Source organism: Anastrepha ludens, chromosome 4, assembly GCF_028408465.1.
Source record: "Anastrepha ludens isolate Willacy chromosome 4, idAnaLude1.1, whole genome shotgun sequence".
Lineage (NCBI taxonomy): Eukaryota > Metazoa > Arthropoda > Insecta > Diptera > Tephritidae > Anastrepha > Anastrepha ludens.
In genome coordinates, this window is record NC_071500.1 from 72,347,885 (window position 1) to 72,374,409 (window position 26,525).

The 26,525-nt window shown below is 34.9% G+C and overlaps 2 protein-coding genes across 3 annotated transcripts in view; one reads left to right on the forward strand and one right to left on the reverse strand.

Moving 5' to 3' along the window:
* LOC128859768 (CD82 antigen) overlaps positions 1 to 26,525 on the forward strand; it is a 134,282-nt gene that overhangs the window by 101,543 nt on the left and 6,214 nt on the right. The gene's annotated exons all lie outside the window — the stretch shown is intronic.
* On the reverse strand, positions 16,372 to 26,055 carry LOC128859767 (facilitated trehalose transporter Tret1-like). The gene is made up of 6 exons (XM_054096828.1): positions 25,853 to 26,055; positions 21,040 to 21,272; positions 20,829 to 20,959; positions 18,374 to 18,714; positions 17,888 to 18,309; positions 16,372 to 17,814 (listed from the first exon to the last, which is right to left on the reverse strand). The coding sequence occupies exons 1-6, from the start codon at positions 25,926 to 25,928 to the stop codon at positions 17,602 to 17,604; spliced, it is 1,416 nt and encodes a 471-aa protein (XP_053952803.1). The 5' UTR covers positions 25,929 to 26,055; the 3' UTR covers positions 16,372 to 17,601.

Sequence of the window (26,525 nt, forward strand, 5' to 3'; positions counted from 1 at the left end):
ATAATAACAAATACAATTCGACTACGATTATGCGCCAATTAGTTCTGCATTGAAATTCGCCGTGCTTAATTCAATCGTAACAAATAGTTTTTATTATCTGCCCCTTAAAAAAAAACGTTTGAATTAAAATTAATCAAACTTTGCCAAATATAACTAAAACTCGTTGTTCTGTTGTAAATTCTTAACATTTTGATTAAAAACGATATTAATTTCAAGTAGCACATCAATTCTCCGTCGAAAAAATTTGAAATAGAGCTACACTGGTAAATTGTCACGCATATTTCACCCAAAGCGAAATGATATAAACTGGTGGCGGCTGATAGATTTTGGCTTTGGTGGCCAAATAATCGAACTCCGCTCAATATTTGTAGGGCAAATTACTTTAGGAAAGAAAAAGAGAAACCAAAACTGAAACAATTCAATTTGTAGTGTCTTAATTGCTTGATTTGATTTTTATAAAAATAAAAAATCGTGTTATTGACCATATTTCACAAAATATCACTGGAAAAACAAAATTTAAGCAATGGAAATGTAAACCAAACATTTAGTTGTGACAATTCAGCCGCCAACGCGTTAAAAACAATCACAGTTTATGTGAATTCGTCAGACTAGCTGGATTCAATGTCATGTAGCCATTCAGAGAACGTCTGAAACACGCCTGGAACACGTTTTTTTGTAGTTACTTACACTTTTGAGTTGTCTACTTGTAAATTTATCTGTCTAAATTTTGATAACGCTTTTTGCCTTACGAAATGTCAGCAGTAATGCTATGATATTATGCTTAGAAATTCATTAATATACTAATGGCCTCACTTTGAATTCCTGCGCCAAAATAAAAAAGAAATTTAAGCTACCTTATTCAATTTCTTTGGAGTATACATTTTTTTTTTCGATTGAGTTGCTGCAATTTGCCCCATGCATGAGAATTCGGCTTTTTTCTTGAAAGATTTAAAGAAAATATGAAATACACGAGATGTTTTCGCACCAATCCTTCCTTCTTTGGCGAATTACTTCACGCCCAAATAATTTCCTTATTAGCTGTCTGACCTTCTGGCAAAAATTCGTGGTATAACGGTGAGCATCGCTTTCCTTTTTGACTAAAAACGCCGTGATTTTTTTGATCTTGGTTCATCCGGAACTCTCCAATCACTATAAACCTACATCTCGTCTTCAGTAATTATGTTTGGCAATTTGATGAATATTGGCCCGGATTGAACCTTAGAAATCATATGTTTGGGGATATCAACGTGGTAACTGTTTTGCACGAAATTCGGTTCCTTTTGAGCCAACTTTACAACAACATGGCGCAAACTGAAATCATTACCTACAATGTTCTGAACGGATTCCGAAGAGATATTCAAATTCTCTGTCAGCTTTCTGATAGTTAAGTCGCGGTTATTTATCAAGTATTCTTTCACTTTTTTAATGTTTTCATCAGTTGTTGATGTCGACAGCCAGATGTCGATGAACTCAGGATCTCTTCTGAAGCATTCATGCCACTTCTTGTAAGTATCATTATCGAAACAGTTGCCCAACATATCAAAGGTTTTTGCACCATTGAATCTGCATCGAATTTGTGAAAAAACCTGCAAAATTTCATACAAACTCGTTGTTGCAAATTCAAATCCATTTTTAGAACTGTAAAAAATCGAAAACACGTGCCGAGGTAGATTTACTCAAGACGTCGTAACTTTCACAAATGTTAAGTAATGGCGATAAAGTTTTGGGGCGAATGCTAATCAAAGATGTGGCAACGAAACAGAAAAAATCAAATCAGTTGACTTAGAGTGCAACCTGGTGGTTGTTCCGTGATCTTTTGGATCAAAGTGGCATATAAGATGTATATACCAAATGATTTATGAGATAAACTTTTCCAAAAAACAATATTCCGAAACAATTAGATGAGGAATCATAACGAACTAAAACTTTGTCTTTGTTGGAAGTGTAGCACCGGCCCCTTATCCAAAGTTAAATATAATCTATATTGTGCCCAAGGATCACAAGAGCTTACCGCAAAATTTTTATAAATATCTGTTGAGATGCCTATATAAAATACTCACACACACATTCATTTATATTTGAATTTTGTTACGAAAATAAATGTGAAAAGTGGAACTATTATATGAAAAAGTGGAATTATTTTCACTTTTGAAAATGTTCCTATAAATAAAAGTGAAAATAAAACAAATGTTTTTGTACCAAAACGTACTAAATGAAAAAAGTGTACAATTAGTAACGCAGTTAATTTTCTCAATAGAGAGATTGAGAGCGCTAAGTATTTATTTTAGGTCGCCAACTACTACTCGTCTCCTCTTACATGTATTATATTTAGAGATACCACTCTTTGAATTAAGTAATCCATACTCGTTGAAAAAAGATGTAAAATTTCAACTTTATTTCCTTTCTTTTCCGAAGTTACGTGCATGTTAAAATTTCCCCACTCTACAAGGACAAATATTTGCAATTTTCTATTAAACCGAAATGGCTTGGCCAATGTCATTGGCTAATTTAAAATGTTTTGTTCGTCGTTCGTAATAGTACATAATGTTGCAATTTGCCATTTGTGTCACCAGATGACAAAATAATCGGTCAACGATAGACTACCGACGAGACAGCAACAATGAGCAACGACAACGAAATATTGTGTTTACAATGCAAAGCAAAAAATACTTCATTGCACGCGACAATGAAAAAAATAAACCGAAACCAAAATCTGGCGAAGGAAAAAATCATGAAACACGAAACGCAAATTTGTATGCAATTGTTAATGGTTTTGTGGGTGCGCAGAGGCGCATGCGCAACATAACTGCGCGCAGCAGATAACACCGAATATGCTCAATAATGCTAAATGGATGACGGCAGCGCACGTTGACCAGCGCGTACTTTGAAGAATTTGCTTTCAATAGAAACTATATAAAAATTGTAGCTGCATGCGTATACCTGTAAACATGCAAATAATGTGTATAAGAAGTTGGGTAAAAACAAACTGTCACAAAACCTTTGGAAAATTAGCGGCACGTTGCCAACTACGCGCCGCATGACGGTTCAGAGGAATGCAAACCAAGTGGATTATAAAATGCATTACACTGATGAGATAAGTCTGCTGTGCAATTATGTGCTGGTATTTTTTTGTTTGTTTTGTTTTGAGGTTTTTAGCTTATAGGTGCAGCCCTTGGCGCAACTGCTGGTCTAATCCTCAACCACACGTCTAATACTTTCTTTTATGTAACCTTAATTTAAATTTTTTTATTTTCCTTTAGTCACGAACTGGGAGAAAGTTTTATTTTTTGTGGAAAAATGTTTGAAATGCTTATACTTGTGTGTGTATGTTGCAAGTTTCACATTCAGCATAGATTTATTAATTATTTTGGGTGCATCATAAAAGCTTTTCCCAATATTTACAGATATACATCAAACGAATATCAAAAACTCCTCAGAGTTGTTAAGGAAATTTTTTACTGCATTTACAGAGATTTGTGTTTCTATACTTATTTTAATAATTTAATTTTTATAAGAAGAATTTAATTGAATAAATTCAGCAGGTAGTCCAACATAACGAAAAGTCGATTCCACGCAATACCTGTTTAGCACCTGGCCTAATTTAAAAAAAGGGTTGTCTGTAAAGTCGATTTACTGACGATAGTTTAACGTGACAACGTCGTAAGAAAATACTGATGTAATGGTTACAATTTTCAAAACAAAATTTTAATTTTATTTGTTTGACAGATATTTTGTATGGATATAGAGAAGGAGGTAAATGGAATCGCAATGGAATTGATCAAGTTACATTTACACAAACGTGAAAAATGACGAAAGATTTATCAAATTCATGAAAGATATGTTCAATTTCGATTGTGCATCAGACGTTAATAAGTCTACAACACTAAGAGGCAACATCATCGATTTGCCTTTTTCAAGACACATTACACTCGAAACACCCCCTTTCATTTCCTACTTTTCCTATCATCGTCCTATTCTCAACAAAGAAATGGTTCATTACCATGCACACAGGAAGAAGGCATATGCAAATTCAAGTATGTGGATTTATATACAAATGCGCATATATATACATATATATGCTCACTCAAGTAGGACAGAGCCAGATGTCGAACGTTGCCGAACGCGGGGGCCGATTGTGCTCTTTGCCGTTCGTTCAGCGCTCTTGCTTGCAGTTCAAGCAAGGTAACGACGAATGAGCAAGATAACGACGATTGAGCAAGATAACGACGCATTTTTTCGTGCGTGCAGCCGGCTAAATCGAATTATAAGACGTTATCACGTCAAAACTGAAAAATATTTGAGGATAATAATGGAAATTTGTATCTGGAATAGGAACGAATCGATGTCGTGCACGAATTGTAATAAATAAAAAAGTTTCGATTGCAAGGTTTTTAGTTTTAGTCGCGTATTTTCATAATTTTTATTTTCGTATGAAATTTTACTATCCACTAGTTGAGGCCGTTAAGCGCCTTTGTGAATTATTTATGTGAATGAATTATTTAATTTAAATATTATAACTTTTGAATAACTAAACATGCATGATTTAAAAAAAATTGGCGGAATAGGTTCGATACAACATTTTTTCAATAATGATGTAGAGAAGGACACATTTAATGAAAAATTATAAATTCAAAGCAGCCATTTTTAACTTTCTGAGCTTTCTTTAAATTTTATTGTTGATTTAATTTACTGATATATCCTCAAATAAAAATAGGGGAAAAAAAATCGGACCGTTGAACGAGCATTTAAAATAATCTTTAAATTCTCCAAAACGGTTCAGTTTTAGAAATAATGTCATATATGTAACTACATTAATCAGAAATTACCAAAATAATAATATCCTTAAGTATTTATTACGTCTTTTTTGATACATATTATTTGGCCACAACTTATTACCTCTTCAGTACAGGATTCCTCTTAGGACCTTCAGAAGAGGACTAACAATTTCTTCTTAAGGGAGGAAACCGGTTTAGGAGCCGAAATTTTGGTGTTCTTCGTGAATTTTTTGAACAAGAAAGGAATAATCAGAAATTGTTTAAACTTGGAGGGTATTTTCCTCATATTTTTAAGTACACTTTAAAATTCTTTCAAGCCATTTCCGCCGGAAATAGTGGCGTTAGAGCGTCTTGTCCATGGACGATTGCCATCCGAGTATCTTTCTGGTGAGCATTCCTGAAGCTGCAATTTTTCTCCGTGATCAACAACAATTTTTTTTTCGTTAACAACATGTTTCCTAAGAATATGAACCAAATTTTGATAAAATACCATTGAAAATTGCATATCTTTGAGGCGCTTGAACACAATGTAATTTTTTCATACCATATTTTTAATGATAACATAATCCCAGAATTAGGTGCATATCAATTAGGATTGAACAAAGAATGCTCCGAAAAAAAATTATAACGATTGGTCGATAACTTTTTGAGCTAGAGTGCCCACCAGTTGAAAAAAGTAGTTTCGAGAAAAACGTCGTTCTAACTAACGCGCGCTACGGTGCGGAACCGACGGGCAGTCACTGAAGTGCTCATAGAATCGGGAATAATGCGAATTTCGCCTTTTTTACCACATATTCTTGAGTAGTTATATTAACAATTTATGCAATAAAAAAAGTCGATTTTTGATAAGTCTAAACTGGTTTCCCGCCTTAATGCTTTATCTGTAAATAAGTACCATGTGCTTGGATTTTAAACTTTTTTCATTGGAGAAATGTTTTGATAGTTAATTGATAGCATCGGCATCCACCTGACAGTTGTTAAAGGAGAATTGCACAAATTATTTCTAAGGAAAGCGTAGAAAAGATGGAGCTCCACCCCTCCTTATGTGCTATTTCGAAAACCCTTTGGCCCCAGTACAATATGCGGAAGACTCAGAAAGTCTTTTGGACTTCTTTTACCATTTAACCCCCATTTCAGAAGCTGTGGGGATCTTTCAGAGAAGGAGACTGTTGAGCACTTTCTCCGTAAAAGTCTGGGTTTGGCATGTAGACGATTAAGGTCACTGGGTGCTCCTTTCTTCGACAGCCTGGGGGAGTCCGCCAACCCAACTTCCATCAATCTTCTCCATCATATCAACAGTTCTGGCTGGTTGTAGATATCTGCCTGTTGAGGGTATCATAATGGTATCAAAACCATTTCACCTACCTATCTACCCAATCTTAATTAATTGGGACAATCCATTGCCGTTTGAAGCAATCCATTAGTCGATCCATTTTATCGGAATAAATGATAATTGGAAGAAGCAGCATACCGCGGGTAGGTAAGACCTCCCATTTAAGTGTTTCTAAGTATGTCTTCGATTGTTTTGCGACAAAAGAATGCGCTTTATCATGCTAAAATAAAACTTTGTCTTGTTTATTCTGATGCAGCGCTGGTTTTACTTCAGTACTAGGCTCAAACGCATTAATTGCACTCGGTTTCAATACCTCATATTACTCGTACGTCATACTGAGTTCATCGCACCAAATACAGACTTTGGCGCCGTGAACATTCGATTTGGCCGTCGACGAGGAAGCCTCGAAAAACCCTTTCGACTTTTGTCTTTGAAGCAACTCCCTGCCTCAACTTGTACAGTGCGCAATGTCCTTGCGTCTGAATCATTCCCAAGTCTTAAAGACATTTCAAAAGAAGTAACCCTTATAATTATGTAAAGCTTTTTTTTTGCATTTGACGAGAGTCTTCACCAGGTAGTGCTTCAAATTCTGGACTTTAAAATCATTGCCCTTGTAGCATTCGTACAACCCACGACTTGCCCTTCATCAATCACGATATCTCCATAAATACTTAAAAGTGTGTTATCGCCGCTTCTATTCTACCTAGTGCAGGACCTAATAATGCAACAAGTTTCAACGGCTAATAGTGATATTTCAAGGGGTTTGAACAGTAACCTGGAAGACTTAGACCACGCTGATCACATCAGTCTGTTGTAACACAAATTGACACATATACAGTAAAAGGTGGAGGCGCAGCCAAAGTAGGCCTAAGGATTAACATTGCAAAGACAAAGATGATGTGCCTCAACACCACTGAACCGGGAATCTTCCGGAAACGCAGTATTAACATTGAAGAAGTAGACGAATTATGTTTCTCAGAAGCTTCATTAACAAAACTGGCGGGTCAATAGCTGGCATACGCAATCGAATAGCAAAAGGTCGCGCTGTATTTGGCAAGCTATACAAAGTTTGGAGATCTTCGTATATATCCAGGCGTTCGAAATTAATTAGTCCGCCGTAGCCGAATGGGTTGGTGCATAATTACCATTCGGAATTCACAGAGAGGTCGTTGGTTCGAATCTCGGTGAAAGCAAAATTAATAAAAACATTTTTCTGATAGCGGTCGCCCCTCGGCAGGCAATGGCAAACCTCCGAGTGTATTACACCATGAAAAAGATCGTCATAAAAATATATGCCGTTCGGAGTCGGCTTGAAACTGTAGGTCCCTCCATTTGTGGAACAACATCAAGACGCACACCACAAATAGGAGGAGGAGCTCGGCCAAACACATAACAGAAGTGTACGCGCCAATTATTTTTTTTTTTTAATATAATTAGTCGACTTTCCCCTGCAGCTCGCGGTGTCCGCCTTACAGTTGTATGTCGCATCCGGCCGACAGATGACTATGTAAAAAGTAGTAGAAATGCACTCGGAGGTTTGTCTTTCGAAGTCTTACCGCCTTAAAAACAAAATTTTCTCGAAAATTCAATATTTCGTCTCCACAATGGTCCTTGAACCTAGGCCCACCAAGTGTTAGTCACGAACAAACCCACTTGGCAACGGGGATTTATTATACACATATATACTTGGAAGCCGGGAATAGTGGTAGGGGGCTGCATCTGAAAAATATGCCTGGTGAGGCACGAATTCATCCATTCATTAGATATTGTCATTGCGACTACAAGCGTTGTTCTGGAGCGAACTTTTCTTTACTTTGTTCCGTCATTTTTTCTTCAAATCGGGATCGATATAATCCAAAATCTCTGTTTCTCAGATAGGCGCGGGGCTAAAATAAAAGGAAACTTTCCTTGTGCTACTGGTGGTTTCACTAACAATTTGATTTCGAAGTAATAGGTTACTAGCTAATAGCTTGCGAAGAATAGCATTTCCAAGAGACAACCACTCGCTCACACGAAGGCAGACGCTGCGATGAAGACTCATGGCAGAATGTTTATTTGATGGTGGCATTTGTTCGCCTTATCAGTAAAAATTATTAGGTGTTGTGGGTTTTTTGAAGGACGGCCATACCACAAAGCAAGATAACCCACACCTATTATTTCTACCCGCTGCTTGCCCAGGCCTGCCTATTCTAAATAAATACTTAATCACAGCTACACTTCATATCTAAAGGCCGTAGCAAACTGTGACCCGTCCGGTAGCCTGCAGCTCTGCTTCTGCGGAACTCGCAATTAATTATCATTCGAATCACTGGTGGTCTGAAATTTATGACGTTTCATCTGACAGATCGGAATACGAGCTGCAGTATAACCGGACTTAACAAATCATTAGTTTTTGAACCACACACGATTGTATTATTAAATTTGAAAATAATTAAGTTCTATAACGTGTTCCTTCACAACAAGCTCTTCTCAATATGCATCGGTGCACTTTACCAAATAAAAATCTATGGTAATTGGGTTTTGCTAAGAACTACTTTAATTGAACCAATGCACACAATGGTTTCACAATCGCGAAATATCTATGTATTTCCATAAGTCCCCAAAAGTCTCAATACAAATTAGCTGCAGGCAAAAACAAAGCGACTGCAATAACACTAAAGCGGCAATGAATTCAACGCCAAGTCACGTGCTCTTATAAATCAGTACATATCAGAAACAAAGGTGTCCAACTGGATAAGTAGTTATCTTTCCCACTCTAAAGAAAGTAAAAAATTATACGAGTATACTCGTTTAATATAAAAACGATAAACGCATAATGATAAAAGCATACAAAGCACACGCCTCTCCGCGGCTGGTTGGCATGAAGATAGTGGTTGAGCATTTATTGCACGTTGCTTTGTTAGTTATTGTTGTTCGTTGTCATGTCGTAATGAATGCATTCAAGTGTAGCATTGAGCTGCGGTTGTGGTTGGGTCACAGAAATAAATATAATTTTTATTATCTTTTTTCACTTCTTGCTACTCTTTGCACTTACATACCTTACATGAAATTGTTAGTGTTACTGTTGTTTCAATTGTTGCTTCAATGATTGCCTCAAATTCACTTGTTTGTCCGAATTTTTCTCTTGTTGTTTTCTTGTTTTTTTATAGCATTGATGTGGCTTTCAACAACCATATAAAATAAGTTTATTAATACAGGGTGGCTGATGAATTTTGCTACATTAAGAAACTCAAATAACTTTTTTTTTAGTGTATGGAATTCATTTATTTTTTTTTTCAAGTTGAAGGTCATTAAATTTTATTAAATGTAGCTTAACTAGTTTTAAAAATAATTGAATTTAAATGCCCCCCATGCTCGTTGACACAAGTGCGGCATCTTAGTAAAAAGTTGTTCATTGCTGCTTTGAGAGTTGCGACAGGAATAGCCGCAATTGTTGCCCGAATGGATTGTTTTAGTTCATCCAAATTTGTTGGCTTTGTTTTATAAACTTCTTGCTTACATAAGCCCCACAAGAAAAAGTCAGTTGCAGTAAGGTCAGGCGACCTGGGGGGCCAACGAAATTCGGAGTTTCTTGAAATCAGTTTATTGGAAAATTTTCGTCGCAACTCTGTCATAACAGTCTGGGCTATGTGAGACGTTGCCCCATCTTGTTGAAACCACACAGAGTTGAAAGAAATTCTCTTTCGGCGTAGTTCTGGATAGAAAAATTCTTTCAGCATTTTCAAATAACGGTCTCCAGTAACCGTAACGGTGTGACCATTTTCTTCAAAAAAATAAGGCCCGACAATACAGCGTGAAGAAACCGCACACCACACTGTCATGCGAAGAGGATGCAATTTCGTCTCGTGGAGTATCTGTGGGTTAGAAGTACTCCATATTCGACAATTTTGTTTGTTCACATTGCCGTTTAAATCGAAATGGGCCTCATCAGACATGAAAAGGCAGTTTAACATGTTTTGGTCTTCTTCCACCATTTGCAGGATCTTCTGGCAAAATTCCAAGCGAATCGGCAAGTCTGCTGCATTCAGTTTGTTAACCATTTGAATTTTGTAGGGAAATAAGTCTAAATCTTTGTGCATTATTGTTTGCAAAGACTGTCGGCTGACACCAGGTTGAGCAGATAAGCTTCTTGTTGAAACATTTGGATTGCTTTGTATAGCTGCAGCTACAGCAGCGATCGTTTCCTTCGTCCGAACTGGTGGGTTTCGATGATAAGGCCTTCTTGCGACTGTTCCTTGCTCAGCAAAATTATTCACCAGTCTCATTATGGTCCATCTGCTCGGGGGATCGCCGCCAAACATCCGCCTGTACTCTCTCTGTACCAAAACTACGGACTCCAGTGCGTGATAGCGACGGACTATCCAAATTCTTGTTTGCGTGTCCCAGTTATCCATTTTAATAAATTTTAAAGATCAATCTGCAAATTAAAACAAAAACGGAACAGATAACTTAAAAAGAAAAAAAGTTATTCAATTTTTTTTGGTAGCGGATTTCATCAGCCACCCTGTATTTGTATTGCTTTATTATCACTTATATTGTTATTGCTGTTATTGCTGGTGACCACCAGCACACAATGACCGTGCGAGCATGCGCAACTAAGCATAAACACAGAATAGCTAATTCGGTCGAGCAGACGGAGCACAAGACAAGGCAAACAGAGACCATCATTCGCCCAGCCACAAGAAGAAGTGTGGGTGAATATTTAATAGAAACTTATCACTACTCATGGAACCCAATTTAAAAGTTTTACTGAGTTAAGCAATCTATTTGATATATGTACGGTGGACAGGTTGAATATAGGTTTCTCGACGGGTTGCTAAAATTTTTTTCATATTGCGGCAATCGTTAGCGATGTTAATTTAACGTATTGCACTATGCCGTAAATGGTAGCAATTTATTCTTTAAGCCGCTATATAAAATGTTACAACCTAAAGCTTTCAAAACTAGCTATTTAATCAAGTAATGGTACATGCAATTGTACATTCTGCCAACGGAGAATTAGGAATTAAACGCTAAATTAAAATATTATTTTACTAAAGGTAAAAGTTTATTTCAATAACTATTGCAAATTATTTTCTCTAAATTTTAACCGTTATGACGCATACACTTCTGGAATTTGGTTTCCGTACTCCATGCCTCTCGCTGGAGAAGTGATGTCGGAATGAAATTAACCTCGCTGACGACTTATCAGTTTGTTGATTGTTGGCATCAAATAATCGTTTAGCATGCACCTATAAGAGACACCGGCCACAGAAATTGCAATATACACCAAATCGTCGCTTTGAAACTGGGAAAAGGCTGCTGATGTTTTGATAATAGGTTCTGTCTTCACTACTGTCTTTCGATTTTCGGTCTTTCACCGAGATCGAACCTACGTTCTCTCTGAATTCCGAATGATAGTCACGCACCATTCAGCTACGGCGGCCGCCAGTTATATGCAAGTTCATCTAAATAAGTGCGATCATCGGTTGATGGCCCCGGCCTTTGCCAATTATACTCTCGCAAGATTTCGCATATTTTCTTTTGCACATTTTTTTCCAGCGTATCTACTGCTTACGAAATAAGAGCTACTAAAATTGATTAATCCAAAACTGCTTATCTCTTCAAGTACTCAACATATGTATGTACATATTTACATACATTGAGTGTCTAAATTCTGCACACAAAGCTTATGAATTTGAAAGCGCTGCACTACTCCACTGAGCCAATCAACCGGAAAGAAATTGGTGATGATTTCCATTTCAATTCAACCGGGTTATTCGGAACATGTTTTTCGATTTCGGTGTAACTCAAATATGTTGCTCTCTGGTCAAAATAATGAGACACGTATTTTTTTGTTCGCCCGAAAATTTTTTTTTTCAAGATTTATCGGCAATTTCGTTTTTCGGCTCAAAATCGATTTTTTTAATTACAATATATAAAAAATTTTTTTTTAATTACTCATAAATTAGTCAAAAACGAACCGATTTTAATGACCCTGTGTTCAAAATTATCGTCATTACGTAAAAAACTTATTTACATTGATATATTTCGTAAAAAGCGGACCTCTGCTTTTGCTCCGCAAATCGGCGAAATATTAAATTTTCTTACATCTAGAAATTTTATTTGAATAGAAAAGTTATCAAACCAGGGAAAGATACTCAGAAGCGCTAGGCAAGAATACAAGTATATTTTAAGCGCAAGTCGACTCAATAGAAAGATGCCCTCACTTTAATCTTGATCCAGGTTGTCAACTCTTTTCCGATTACATCAAAACTGGTGCTAGAATGTCTTGATAAGCTTATCTTAAGTCAGAGCAAGAGATTCCAGAGCACACAGGAATTACTGAACGATATGACATATAAACTAGCCAGCGCCTATGCTACTCCCATTTATAGGCGCGATCTAATTGCCAAGGAAAGCTTTTCCACTATTATTCAGGATCTAGAGGAGAGACAAAGAAGGTAATACTTGGTGATCTGTCGGGCTTATCGCAATCAAAATCAATTATTTATAACCTTAACTAAAACCGACTTAAAGTTCGTATCGAATTAAATAATAATCATTACTGGAATTCAAAAAGGGCATTGCGGCTCAAATAATCATCTTATTAGCCCGGGAATGTACTTCGATGGAATTTAAGACTCTGTAATTTGGAAGATGGAACCGCCCAGGCATCGATGCATAATCGGGGCAAACATCTGGATAAACATAGCATCTTACTAGAAGAGGAAATAAAACTTAAAAAAATAGGACAATTAATAGCATTTTTTGAGGAAGTTTTTCTAAGAGAAATGCTCTGAATCCATGGTGGAGACCCAATATATCTTTCATGTTTCACAGTAATAATAATATTAACATATGTTTGGGCAGAAATGCGTCTTTTTTTCTTATGACTTATAACTTGTTTACCGCTTTTGCCTTATTTTCGTAAAGTTTCTTTTTCTTTGAAACTTTTTTTCAATATATTGTACCAATTTCTGCCTAACTTTTATCTTCACTTCTCAATATTATTGCTTAATTTTGAATTTGAATTGAAAGTTTTGAGCGTTCTTTCCCATTTGAACTTTAAAAGAATTACAATGAAAATTAAATGATTAAAAATACACCAATTGTTGCATTAGCATAGGCATTTAAAAAAAATCCCTTAAACGCTTACAGCCTTTGATAAGTGTTCGGTTCAGCTTCTCGTCCAGTGTGAAGTGTGCATCTTGTTGATTTTTTCCAACAAATGAGAAGCCGGTATTTTTATGTTGCCTCCGAATGGCAAATGATTTTTTTATGAGAAGATTTTCCATGACAGAGGTGCATATACATATTTAGAGGATTGCCATGGCTTACCGGGAGTTGATCGCTGTTTCCGGTCCACATGTTCTCAGTGGGTTTCGAAGCTGGATACTACCGAATGGAAGTCACTCACAGGCCGTTGAGTTACGATCAAAAGAATTACATATGTGATGGTTATTGTAAGGCTACCATTACTTGCTATATGCTAAGGAATGTTGCCTGGCGTAAGTAAAATTTTTTAATGAAGTGTATATTTACTTACTACAAAACCACACAAGTTTCATACTCGTACTCGAGTATTCTGCACAGGTTTTAATACCGTAAAGCCATACTAAATGTAACATCTTTAACGTCTCGTAAACATTTAATTTTGCTGAGTGATTTGATTTTCAATTTTCAAGTTTACCTAAATACATACTTTTACTGTGATTGTGTGCAAACGGCATTTAAATTCACTGTTGCAGCAAACACATTACCATAAGTTGCATAAAAATATGCTACGCAAGTACAATACGCCACCAACACCAACAATAATATTTAGCTCAGGGTTATCATAAATTTGATCGAATACTTGGACTGGAATTGAGGTCAAAATTAAAAAGTCTGCATTGTGTAAGAGTAGACTATTTGGAAGCAGAGTGAAGAGCGCAAATGCATGTATTCGAATAAATGAAGAGAAAGCCGTTGGAGCAAAGAGGGAGATAAAGAACGCTTTTAGCTTACTAAAGTTTTATTTAGGTTTTAAGGTTACAAAAAGCATTGATTTAAGAAATATAATGGAGTTGTGGGTGCGTAAGAAGTGTTGTGCAATTTTGTGAGGGGAATTTTCATTCTATTTGACACAGACTTGTGCTCACATAACCAAGGCACTTTATCTTTGTAGTATATTTGCAATATTTTTATTGCTAAATTTTTACAGATAATTTTTTATAAAAGTATACTTAATTGTATTTACAACGGAAACGTTATAAATCAAAATTTCTAACGAAATTCACGAAAATTTAGCAAATTAAAAAAATATTGCCATCAAAAATTTCAACTTTTTAATCAGAATTTTTAGAAATTTAAAAGTTTTTAGAAGTTTTCTAAAAATTCCGATTATGCAGTTTTATACCCCATTCCTGTTTGTTACATATATTGAGAAGTCCTGAAAAATGCAAACAAATTTTCAGAAATCAATGAGTTTTTTAGCGACCTCAAACTTGCGTTCTATTATAAAAAAATAAATAATTGGCGCGTACACTTCTGTTAGGTGTTTGGCCGAGCTCCTCCTCCTATTTGTGGTGTGCGTCTTGATGTTGTTCCACAAATGGAGGGACCTACAGTTTCAAGCCGACTCCGAACGGCAGATATTTTTATGAGGAGCTTTTTCATGGCAGAAATACACTCGGAGGTTTGCCATTGCCTGCCGAGGGGCGACCGCTATTAGAAAAATGTTTTTATTAATTTTGCTTTCACCGAGATTCGAACCAACGACCTCTCTGTGAATTCCGAATGGTAATCACGCACCAACCCATTCGGCTACGGCGGCCGCGTTCTATTATATGGAACTATAATTTAATGAGCTATACTGTGAGATTCTTATTAAAATGTTGGAAATTTTCTCGGTTGCTTTTTAAAATTTTTAAAATCTTATCTTTATCTTATCTTATTTTGTACAAAGTACGAAACTTTGATGTACAAAGTTTTTACTAAACAATGAATTTTATTTAAAAAATTAACAAAAAAATTTACCATGAAAAATATTGAAGTGACTTACTTATGTGAGCGCAACTGTACGAGCCCTAACCATTATTAATTCGTGCCCTACATTTTCTTCTTATACACAAACCGTTGCAAAATTATAAGCACAGCGCTATTGTTTTTATAAGAATATACTATAGTTGGTACTACTACAAAAATCTTGTGACTCAGAGTTCCAAACTTTGTACGCAACTTTCAAAATTTTTTCAAAATTTCATCAAAACTTTTAACTTTTCAACCAGAATTTTTAGAATATTTTTGGGTAAGTAGCTTCTCATATGACGAATGCTCGTCATTCCAGTGCACATTTCTGTATCCAAACTCTCCAAGTAAAGCCTTCGGAAACTCTGGATACACTTTTAGTTTATTTCAATCTGAAAAACGGTTATATTCCTCATATTACAATGAAATTAGTTACCAAAATTCGGTTAAAAATTAATGAAAATGATATACGAATATTCAAGATTACGATTTTAGAACACCAAATTTATGGAATACATAAAATCAGATTGTATCCTTAAATTATGTTACCTTTGTTCCGTATGCACGCTTTTTCCCAAATATACCTCGTCTCATACCAGTTCATATATTAGTACCGGGTCTTTTTTAAAAGCTTGAGAACTTAAAATTTTAACCCTAACCAAAAATATTTTAGGAATGAATGTTTTTTATTATAATCTGAAAGACGCTGTCATGCGATCTATTTTTTTAATATATCTGACACATGTCCACCGTGGCTGGTTTCTCCAATAAATCTGGCGTCAATGGGGACCTGAATATTGCAATAAATCGAAAGCTAAGCGCGTTGTATGGCAGAATGCGCCTCCTTAGTGTCGTCGACGTTTAAGTAATTAATTTTTAGAAATAGTTCAATTCAGTCAGAATGGCTTTATAGCGCTCGCTATTCACCGTAACTGCAGCTTCTTCTTCGCTTCGATTGAAATAAGGGCCGATGATGCCGCCAATGCTCTATGAACTTCGCGAAAACATTTTTTTTTTTTTTCAAAGTAAATTTCCGCAACTTCGGAACATTTTTCTGTCGTTAAACGATAAAAGATGACTGGCAAATCCTTACTGAACCGGAATGTTAACACAGTTTGCCATTCTCAGCTGTCAAACCATGGTTATCATGCAGTAAAAAAACACCCGTTACAAGGTGGCGGAGAACTATTTAATTCAAAATTTGATTTTTGAATAACTTTTTTACTAAATAAAAACATGATTTTGAGTGATGAAAATCTTTATTTTGACCCTCACGCGCACCATAGGTTGACGGTTTGTATATCGCAGCTGTTTAATACACAAATGTCAAATAAGGTTGGCATACATACGACGCCATTTGCGGAAATTGTAGTCTTCCGCTAGGGTGATTCATTTTGCGCCATATTGTAAATGAAATAATATTGAATGAAAAGCGAGTCAACCTAAAATAATTATTTGTTTATTTGCTTAAAAAATCCAAAGTTCTTTAATTATTTTAAATTTTACTGGAGGAATTCACAATTAAATGCAAATGGCCTTTGGCGTCACTGCATTTGCAAATTATGAGGGCAAGGCGATTTATAAATTTGATTGTTCTATTACCATTATTATTTGTATTATTATTATTATTTGCTATCGCGCCGGCTGGGGGCGTGAAGTGTCGATACAAATAAATTCTATTGGGGTCGTTTTGCATTGGCTTTATCTGCGGCCAATAGACAAGTCGTCAGATGTCGTGAATACGTCATGCAGGCTTCCTTCCTTTCGGCCGTCCTCTTCGGCGACAGCCTTGCGGATTCCAATCTAGGGACGTTCTGCTGATGTCAGTCGCAGGTTTACGGACTGTATGGCCTATCCCTTTCCACTTTCGTTCGCGTATTTCAATCTCAACCGGACTTTGTTTTCTTCGAACAAGAAGCTCGTTATTAGATATCCAGCTATCTAGTCACCATATGCGCATATATGTAGCTCTTAAACATTGGTTTATCAAAGTTTGGAGCCTTTTTGTTGTTGAAGCCGCTATGAACCACGTTTCGCAGGTATACAGCAGTGATACCAATTTGAAAATGCACTTAATGACGAACTGCCCTAAGAAATGACTGGGTAATTCCACCATTAACCGAATTACTCCACCTAATTGTGGTGTACCATATCCAAAATGCAAAACGTTTTTAAGACACTCTTTGTTAAAGTGGATTTTCGTTGATAAGCAGAGACTTTTAATAACAAGTTTCTATTCTATGTTGTTTTTGTTTCAGTAGTTTACTATTTTTGTTGTAGCCGTATACTATTCCATCTTTACCCGTGCTTCATACTCGAGAAGTATAGCGAACTTAATTGTTCTTTTAGACTCAACATAAAACTGCAGATCTTTCAGTTGAAAATCGAACTTCTTTCTTTGGAAAATTATTACTATCTTAATACTAAGTTTCATCACTCATAATATAATTAAAGTACGATGAGTCCAGATGAGTTTACACCCTTTTTGTACTTATATAAACATCAAGCTTCCGGTTCCACTTTATTAAGTGACATTCCCTTAGTCTCTTTAATGAAGAGTGATATGTAAATTAGCCCAAGAACGCACGTGACGGCAAATAGCCACATTGGCGCAGATAGGCCGAATGCAGCCAAAGATATTGGAAACATTTTCATCAAAACAAATCCAATTATGTTAAATATTACCAAACAAATGGCTGCCGCCTTTGCTCGTATCTGTTTGAAGAAATTGGCAGTAATTAATATGAAAATCTTAAAAAATAAAATGTTCAGCAAAGAATTTGCTTACCTTTGCTGGCATTAGTTCTACCAGTAAGACAAATGGTATTGGTATGAGACCCGAATTGGCCACAAACATAATGAAACAAGCATTCACTAGCGGCAGCCATGAACGGACTGCTGATACATCAACAGTAGTGTTTTGCAGCAGATAACCGTACAATCCAAATGTCGCCATGCCTATACTTGTAGCTGCGCATGAAAACATCATTAATGGCCTGCGACCAAATCTATCGACCAAAAATGTCGCCGTATATACACCAGTAACCTGTACCAAGCCTACTATGATGGTATTAGTGTCCGGATGCATTTCGGTGCGGGCTTGTACGAAAACACTGGACGTGTAATAGAGTATACCGTAGGCGCCGCAGAAAACGTTGAGCAGCATCAGCACGAAACCGTTGCCAAAGGCAATGACAGCCTCTCGATTACCTTTGGTATTGAAAAAATGTAAAAACTATGTTTTTATGTGGCCATCAGAAATGACAGTACTTACAAAAATCACGCCATGTGACAGTGTTCATATTATTCTTATTACTTGTTACGGCATTCTTCAAGTCATTGAATACAATTTCAAATTGTTGAGAGTTCTCTTTTGTGGTCGGTTGGAAATTGCGGTAGAATTTGAGAGATTCCTTAGCGCGTGCGTACGAACCACGTTGCAGCAAGTACATTGGGGTTTCTGGGAAAAACAGTTGAAACACCATGTAAATGATGGGTATAGCTACACCCGGTATGGGTATATAATGATATGGCACACGCGACGTTATTATGTAACCAATAAATATTCCACTGTACAGGGTTAGAGAGAAGAACGATGTTAAACGACCGCGTATTCTGAAAAATTCAAAGAACGCATATGAGTTATTGTAAAATAGATGCGGGCAGGGTGGACCAAATACAAGTTATTTGTGGAAGCATATTTTTCTTTGACATTAACAGCTTTTACCTGCTTTAAATTTGGATTGTCAAACTTGCCTCTGTAGAACGCCAAGAATGTATGGAATAAGATTCTGTGAATAGTGCGAATGTTTGCTCTTTAAAATGAAAGAACGGAGCAAGTTGATTTTACTCATTGCTTTTTATTTAAAAAAATAAAACAAAATAATTACCTTGAGAAGAGTGAGACAACTGAGAATTGTGAGGAGAACGAATTGTTACATGAGCTTCGGGGTGAGCTCGTTTACGACTAGATTTATTTGAACTTGAGAGCTCTTGGAGCTTCGACGCACAATGCCAGTGCAGTCCAGCCAGTTAGGTTTTATTAAATCTATTTAGCCTTGTGGCTTCATGCTGCGACAAGCACTCACAAAACTGTTTCAGAACTATGAAATTTTCGCTTGAAAATTTATTAAAACTGAGATGCCTTACCATGTTGCACGAAATTGCTATCAAATAAACCTCTGTCTCTCAGCCATAATTTATATCAGACCATTTCAGCTCTTACACGCTAAAGTTAAGTCATCAATATCTGAGTGGCACTTCTTCGTTTACGCTTTTCCACTAAATTTGAAAAATATTAAAAACGCACTGCTTCGGAAATATATTTCCAATTGATTATTGATTATTTTCTGTTTCGGGTATTCTTTTTCCAGTAGCTTCACTTTTTCATCATTACTATTTAACTTTTTTCTCGCATATTTTAAATGTACAGGCCTTATAAACGAAATTTAGATATAAAATTGAAATATGTTGTTATCTTACTTATATCCAGTGCTGAAATATAGCCGAAGGTTATTGTATTGGGTTTTAATAAATATAAATAAAATAATTAAATGACGTCATCACAACATTTTCCAACATGAGTTACATCACATATAGCATAATGTATGAAAATGACAAAGTAAGAAAGCCTAAAAGTAGCCAAGTTTTACACTTATTTTGTCTTTATCATGCTTTATCACTTTTTTATGGCTTTGTAGACTTTGTAGTTGCCTTGTCACAAGCAGTTGATTCGAACATTAGTATTAGACGTTTCAACTGCAATCGGTTCTACGTAACCGGAACAACCCGGATTTATGTCCCGCCAAGGACTGTCACTTCAGTAGCATTCCCCGTCTGTGTATGAGAAATGTTTGTGCTACTACAACAACAACAGCATTAGTATTGCTGAAAACGATTATGGTAATTATGAAAGCGATAAGTTCTCCTATATTTTATACGAGTAAAATACAAAAAAAAATTTATTGGATAAGCAAATAAAGGGTTTTCCAATAACAGGTGTTATCTATCGCTATCGAGAGATCATTAACAATTTTTTATGGCCGGAATTGGATGGTATTGATCTGAACAACGTTTATTTTCAACAAGACGATCTACGCCAACAGCCCAGGGTCAATTCAAGACCTCAAAGATGGAGTTCGGGAGGCTATCGAGGACATAGAGCAGCCACTTTGCAATTCGGTTATGGAAAATTTCATGAAAAGGATATTGTCCTGTAAGCGTGGTCGTGGTAGTCATTTGCCTGATGTTATTTTCTACTATCACCGGCAGAATTTATAATGAAATAAACATCCGATCATTTATGTTAAAAAATAGCATTTTTCTTCGTATATCAAAATAACACCTCTTATGGAAAACCCGATATTTCTTCAAAGAAGCTCCAAAAACATTAAATCAATTACAATTCTGTGAGACTGATCCTGAAAATGCACCCAATACTTCTGTGTTTTAATTAAGAAATACACACACATACAAATGGGCACATGAGTTTGATGAAATACGAGTATATATGAGTGTCTGTGGTAAACACACATTACATGTTTTCAATTTAACATTTCATAAGCCATTTGAGAGATGCATGGATTTGCTCAGCTAATGAAATGATTATCAGAAAATGCATTGCTGTACACTTAGAAGCTAGAAGAAAATTTAATACAAATTGCTGAAAAACTGTATTTTGGAACCACCCTTTATATATTGGAATCAAAATTTAACATTTACACACATACTTGGGTTCTGCTATTTCACCAATGAAGATCGGTATAATGACATAAGTGCCGCCACCCGTTACACCAGCAAGAAAGCGACTCACATATAAGTATTCCACGGAGCTCGCAAAATAAATGAGTATCCAAGAAACCTGTTTAATAGAAACATTTTTTCAAATCGCAATAAGTAAAAGTAGCTCACAAAAGGTTTTCCATCTCAAATACTACTCACTATGTATGGTATGGCTAGCACATAATTGCTTGCTTTTCGCCCTATGAAATCTGCTAAAATGCCATAAACGATATTGCCGCACGCACCACCAAGTGAACTTAGTCCACCTATCCATGATCCTTCATTCACAGTAATGACAAAATCTAGCTCTGTTTCAGTAGGCGATTCCAACTTAGCTAATATCACTGAAAACCAGCCCAAGCCAAAGCCATGGCAAAATGTGATTATGGTAACTGCAAGCGGTAAAGCATTTTTTTTTTTGTAAATTCATATAGTAATCTAGATAAGCAGTGATGATGCTATTGAAATAAAAACATAAATGTGGCATTTGATTTAATTCATCAAAATAGAAATGTATAAATGTTGATAGATAAGCCACTTATTTGAATGTAGAATTGCATACTAAAACCCCGAAAGGTAAATATGCAGTTCGCAAACAAACTGTATGTATTAGTACTATGCAAGTATGTACACAGAATTTTATTTATGGTAAGCGGTGAGTAAATGAAGTAAATAATTATTTGTGTTTTTGAAACTATTTTTTTTTTTAGATACTAATTTTTTGAAACCACCAAATATGATCCTAATTTATTGTAATGGTGTTCTTTAAGATTAGAAAGTTCTTTAATAATCCATACAGCCTATAATTAGAACCTTGCTTTCCCAACACCTTCCCATAGCGAATATTGTGCGTTGATTAACTCGCATTCGGTTGAATGTAGAAGAATGGTGAATTCTTTAATTTTTACCGCGTATTTCATTTGTGACTGGATTAGTTACTCCAGGTTATTTGAGCATAATTCTTTTAATGGTCTTCTTAATAACTCGGTTTGAATGAGATTTAATTAACCTACCACTAGATCGCTTTGTGAATTCAATAACTTATCAACAAAATATAATTTTTGGATATTTTTTTTGCACAGGGATTTTCTGAAATGAAAGTTTTGTAAAGTCATTAGAAATTCCATTTAAAGTGACTTATTTTTATTATTAATTTTAGTTTCTATCTAAGCTGTTATCTTAGCGTGCTAGGATGGAATATTCCATTGACTTGGAATAAATAAATACACTCCAAAAAATTTGGTAGATACGTAGGTTATTACTCGTATACGAGAGTAGGTCGTAGCAACATATACGTAATTGTACATGGATATTTTTTCTTTTTCATATATTTTTATTCAAACCTAATATGATACTATAGTAGTCGCTCGTTTGATGAAAGGACGTCATAACTGAAAAAGCAAAAACTCGAGAAATTTGGCGCCAAAGTTTTCCATTAACTATGCCGCACTATAGCTCCTGCAACGCCAAATCAAAAATGTATTTTTTAAACATTGAGTTATTTTCATATTCAAAACTTTTGTATAATTTTTTCGTTAAGTACAATTTATACTTTAATAATTTATTGAGCTTTTTGCGTTTAATTAACGAAACAAGTGGAAATTGCATTAGAAGTAGCCACAATGAAAATGTTGAAATTTACTCCCAGTGAAGTAATTTTCAGCCCTTAATTTTTGGAACTTTTTCCAAGCAACGTCATATGTAGCAAAACAGATTCAGATTTAAAATCGGTTAGATTACAGCAAAAGCTTCTGTGAAAATACATATATTTTTTTATTTTTTTTTCTTATAATTTCGGTGAAAGTGTTTACGACGTTTGTCGATGATTTCAAATTTGATTAAGTATAAGCACACAAAAAAACCTGGATGCTGATATGGCAGATAACTACACATTCCTTTAAAGCTTAGAACTACTTATTTGTAACAGAGAAGCTTAATTTCAAGAAAAAGGTCATATGCTTCAATGTATTCAGCGCATGAAATTTGTGATTTGATGCAATGACCCATGTAGACCAATTATTTTTTATAAAGAAACTAGAGCAATTGAATCGGCCTTATCCATGTTGTAAGGAAAAAAGCAGCGATATAAAAAAACGTATTACACTTATTTTTCGGTGAAAGCTCAACACAAAGAGGGTCTCTTAAATTCTTAAAGCACTATGATCTACGGATGAAGAAGTTAAACGCATGGGAATGATTTTCTTTTAAAAAATGATCTGCTAGTAATGAAGAAAAAATAAGGTAAAAGAGAAAAGAAAAATGCAGTCTTTTTCGAGAACCTCCACAAATGAGCAGGAACACCTATGATAGCAATACAGCAAGAAGATTTTTTGCCAATGCTTCTTATTCTGCTAAATTAACTACGATTGATGCAGTGCTGAAATACAGATTTGGATTTCATTCCACAAAATTTATCTTCTGGTTTATGACTAAGGCTTCGGAGTTTATGCATTGGAAACAGCAATGAACACAACTGGTATTATATACCATCCTCTGTACACAACTTGTTGATGAATTTTACTATATTACTAATCGTACAACTTTTAGATTACGCAGCCCGCAACAAGTACTACACAAAAATTTGACCACACCATGCATGAAAATTCTCAAAATCGGTGCCAAACGAAGTGGTTTTCATTGTTCATTATTTTATATATCAGATCCATATACAATAAGCATTTCTAAGCCGTACGCAAAAATTACCAAGGAGCTTGAAGCTAAGTTTTTTTGCAAGGATCGATTTGAGTGTACTATTTGAAAATTGGGATTTTTTTTTAGATAAGGGGCAACTCACTCTAGCATAATATTTATATAAACAAAATTGTTAATACCAATGGTAAAATATCTCCCCTTTCCATTTCATCACATGTTATGTTTTCCAAAGTTAAATATTGGTCTATATCTCTGTAGCCAAAAGCTACAAAAATTTAAAATGCATGCCCTAAATTTGACATGACCTGCACTATCTTCATATAAATTTCTTCAGCTCTTCAGATCTTCAGCGTAAAAGAAGGGTTGGTGGTAATACTGCATACTTATCCAAAAAAAAATCTATATATTCTACAATAACTAATATCTTCAGACAGATATCTTAGATATAGGATAAAATTAGGATTTCTAAGGTATTGAAACTTTAATTGAGCTAATTTTACCATACAAGAACTCAGTTAAAAAATTCTGCAATTAAAAATTCATTGTCGTTAAATTTGGACAAATCATATACGCAACCTTGTGAAGTCTGTTCAATAAAAAGAGCAAGATCTGGCGGGAGATACAGTCCGCATGACGATCATTTGCGTTTTGACACTGGGCCAAGAAAGGCAAGAAATATTACAAATTGAGGTCTGATGATACACAATTGACGAAGAAAATTCACCAGCTGAAAAAAAATTAAAGGCCCGACGTTAGCAAGTACCAGTGCCTGGTGAGAGTTAAATTCTTGGCATGAGATCAAAATGGTTTATTAAGTTTGTAATTTATTTTACATAATTTTATGGCATTAAAAAAGAGTCTTTAAGTGCCTTGATACTCAAGATGGAACATTAAGGCTAGAAATCGATCCTGTTGGCAGTTTAACTATGACAAAACGAAAAAGAGACAAAAGTAATAACAAATAACAGTAAAAATTTGTGAGATTTCGTTTAAAATGTTATCATGAATAGCACCAAAGGTAGAAAGGAAATGGTTGGGGCCGAGTACGTGTAGTGAAGTGTCCAGTTGGAGCGCACCCATAGCCCAAGGAATGTGCAAGTAAAATTTGTAAAGATAAGTGAATGATTCCATATCAAGTGGTCCAAGAATTTTGGTCATTGTCGCAAATTCATCTAAAAATTTGGTTTACTTCCAGGATTGAGTGTAATAAGAAGGAAACTGGAAAAATGTTGTTATTTAATACTCGTTCTTTTGAAATTTTTTCAATGTTTACAATTTTGGCATCGAGTTTTTTCAAGTCAAATTTATTCGGTTATTTTTAATAATTTTAGTACGCGCCAATTATTTATTTTTTATTTTATTTAACATTTTATATAAATTTTTGTTCAGGTTTTATTTTTTTCCTCTCAGATTTAACGCATATTTTTTTATAATAGCTGAGACTAAGCTTAGTAATCCTTGCACGTTTCATAATGGTTTTCCTAAACTTTCAACTTATATTCAAATACGTACAGCAAATCAGTGCAAAACCTATGTACTTTGCTTCGATCGGTTTTCAAACGAGCGTTCTATACGAGGGGGTATTTTTTTTAACTGAAAACTTGTTTTTGTTTCAAAACTGAAAACAAAAATTCGCGAAAGTTTTAAATGAAATATTTTGAAAAATAATTTTGTAAAAAAAAAAATTTGCTTAAAAGTACTCTGTTTAAATATCCTAAAAAAATTTAATAAACATTTTTTAAAAAAGTTAAAAAGAACTGAAGTTGATAACTCAATTTAATTTAATTTAAAACTTAATTTCCTCAATTAAGTTGCAAGTCTAAACATAATATCTGATCTCTTATACAGGGTATTTATACCACCAAATCAATGTATTTAATTGATTTCACTTCATCAACATTATAAACTATTTTTCTTGAAAACATACTAAAAGGGGATACTGCACTTTATAATGGTTCCACTTTTCTGCAACCAACATGCACAGTAATAATTTCGAATCATCAGTAATAAAATTTTTGGAGGCCTCCCTTCTTCGCCATAGCTATTCTAGTACTGTACGCTTCGGTGTTTGAGAGATCCCTTTAAAACTAATGAATTAGCAAACACTTAAAATGTGGTGAATAATCATAATCATAGCTTTTGTCTTTAGCTCGCTTCAGTCGAGGCAATTTTCTTTTTTTCAAAATTAGAAATCAGCCATTTAAAATTGTTTCAACACCTATTTGTCATAAATGTTATTTCCACTCCACTTAATCACTTTTTACGCTCATTATTGTGAGAAAATCTATTTAAAATTTTTGGATCAATCGGATCATCTTACTACACGCTGATGCCAGCAACTGTCTTCGGTATTCAAATTTAAATACACCCTCGGTATTTTTACACAATCCTAGCATTTTTTTATATATTGGTGTATTTGGCAATGGAAATTATCCAACTGATTAAAATTCACTACCGGCAACCGACTTCAGAAGGACTTAACAACTTGAACAACGCTTTTTAAGAGACCTTACAAAGGACTGACGTGAAATATCTTTGCATCTTATTAAAGCTATGGGAATTTTCTTATCAATGTTTGTCTAATTGCTTATTGCACATTCGAAGTGATATATGGGTCCCTAATTTATTTAGATAATTTTTCTATTGCATGTGTAAAAAACGTTAGACAAAGTCGGGAAAATCACTAAGATAACAGACTTTACTTACATTTACAATATTAATATACTTGCATTCATTTCATACATTAATGTAAATCTAAATTTATGATGGGTAATTCCGAAATTTTACTACTATTACATCTAAAGTAAAGATGAGATATTCAAATACCTAAACGGAGATGAGACAGCGAAATACTTTTTTAATTTTTTTTATTTAATTTTCTAGAATTCCATCATGCTTACAGAATATGTGACAAATATACAAGGTGGCGCAAAATTAATCATCCAATTTTTGTTTTTAAATAACTTGTTTCCTAAATAAAAAAGTGTCTAGTC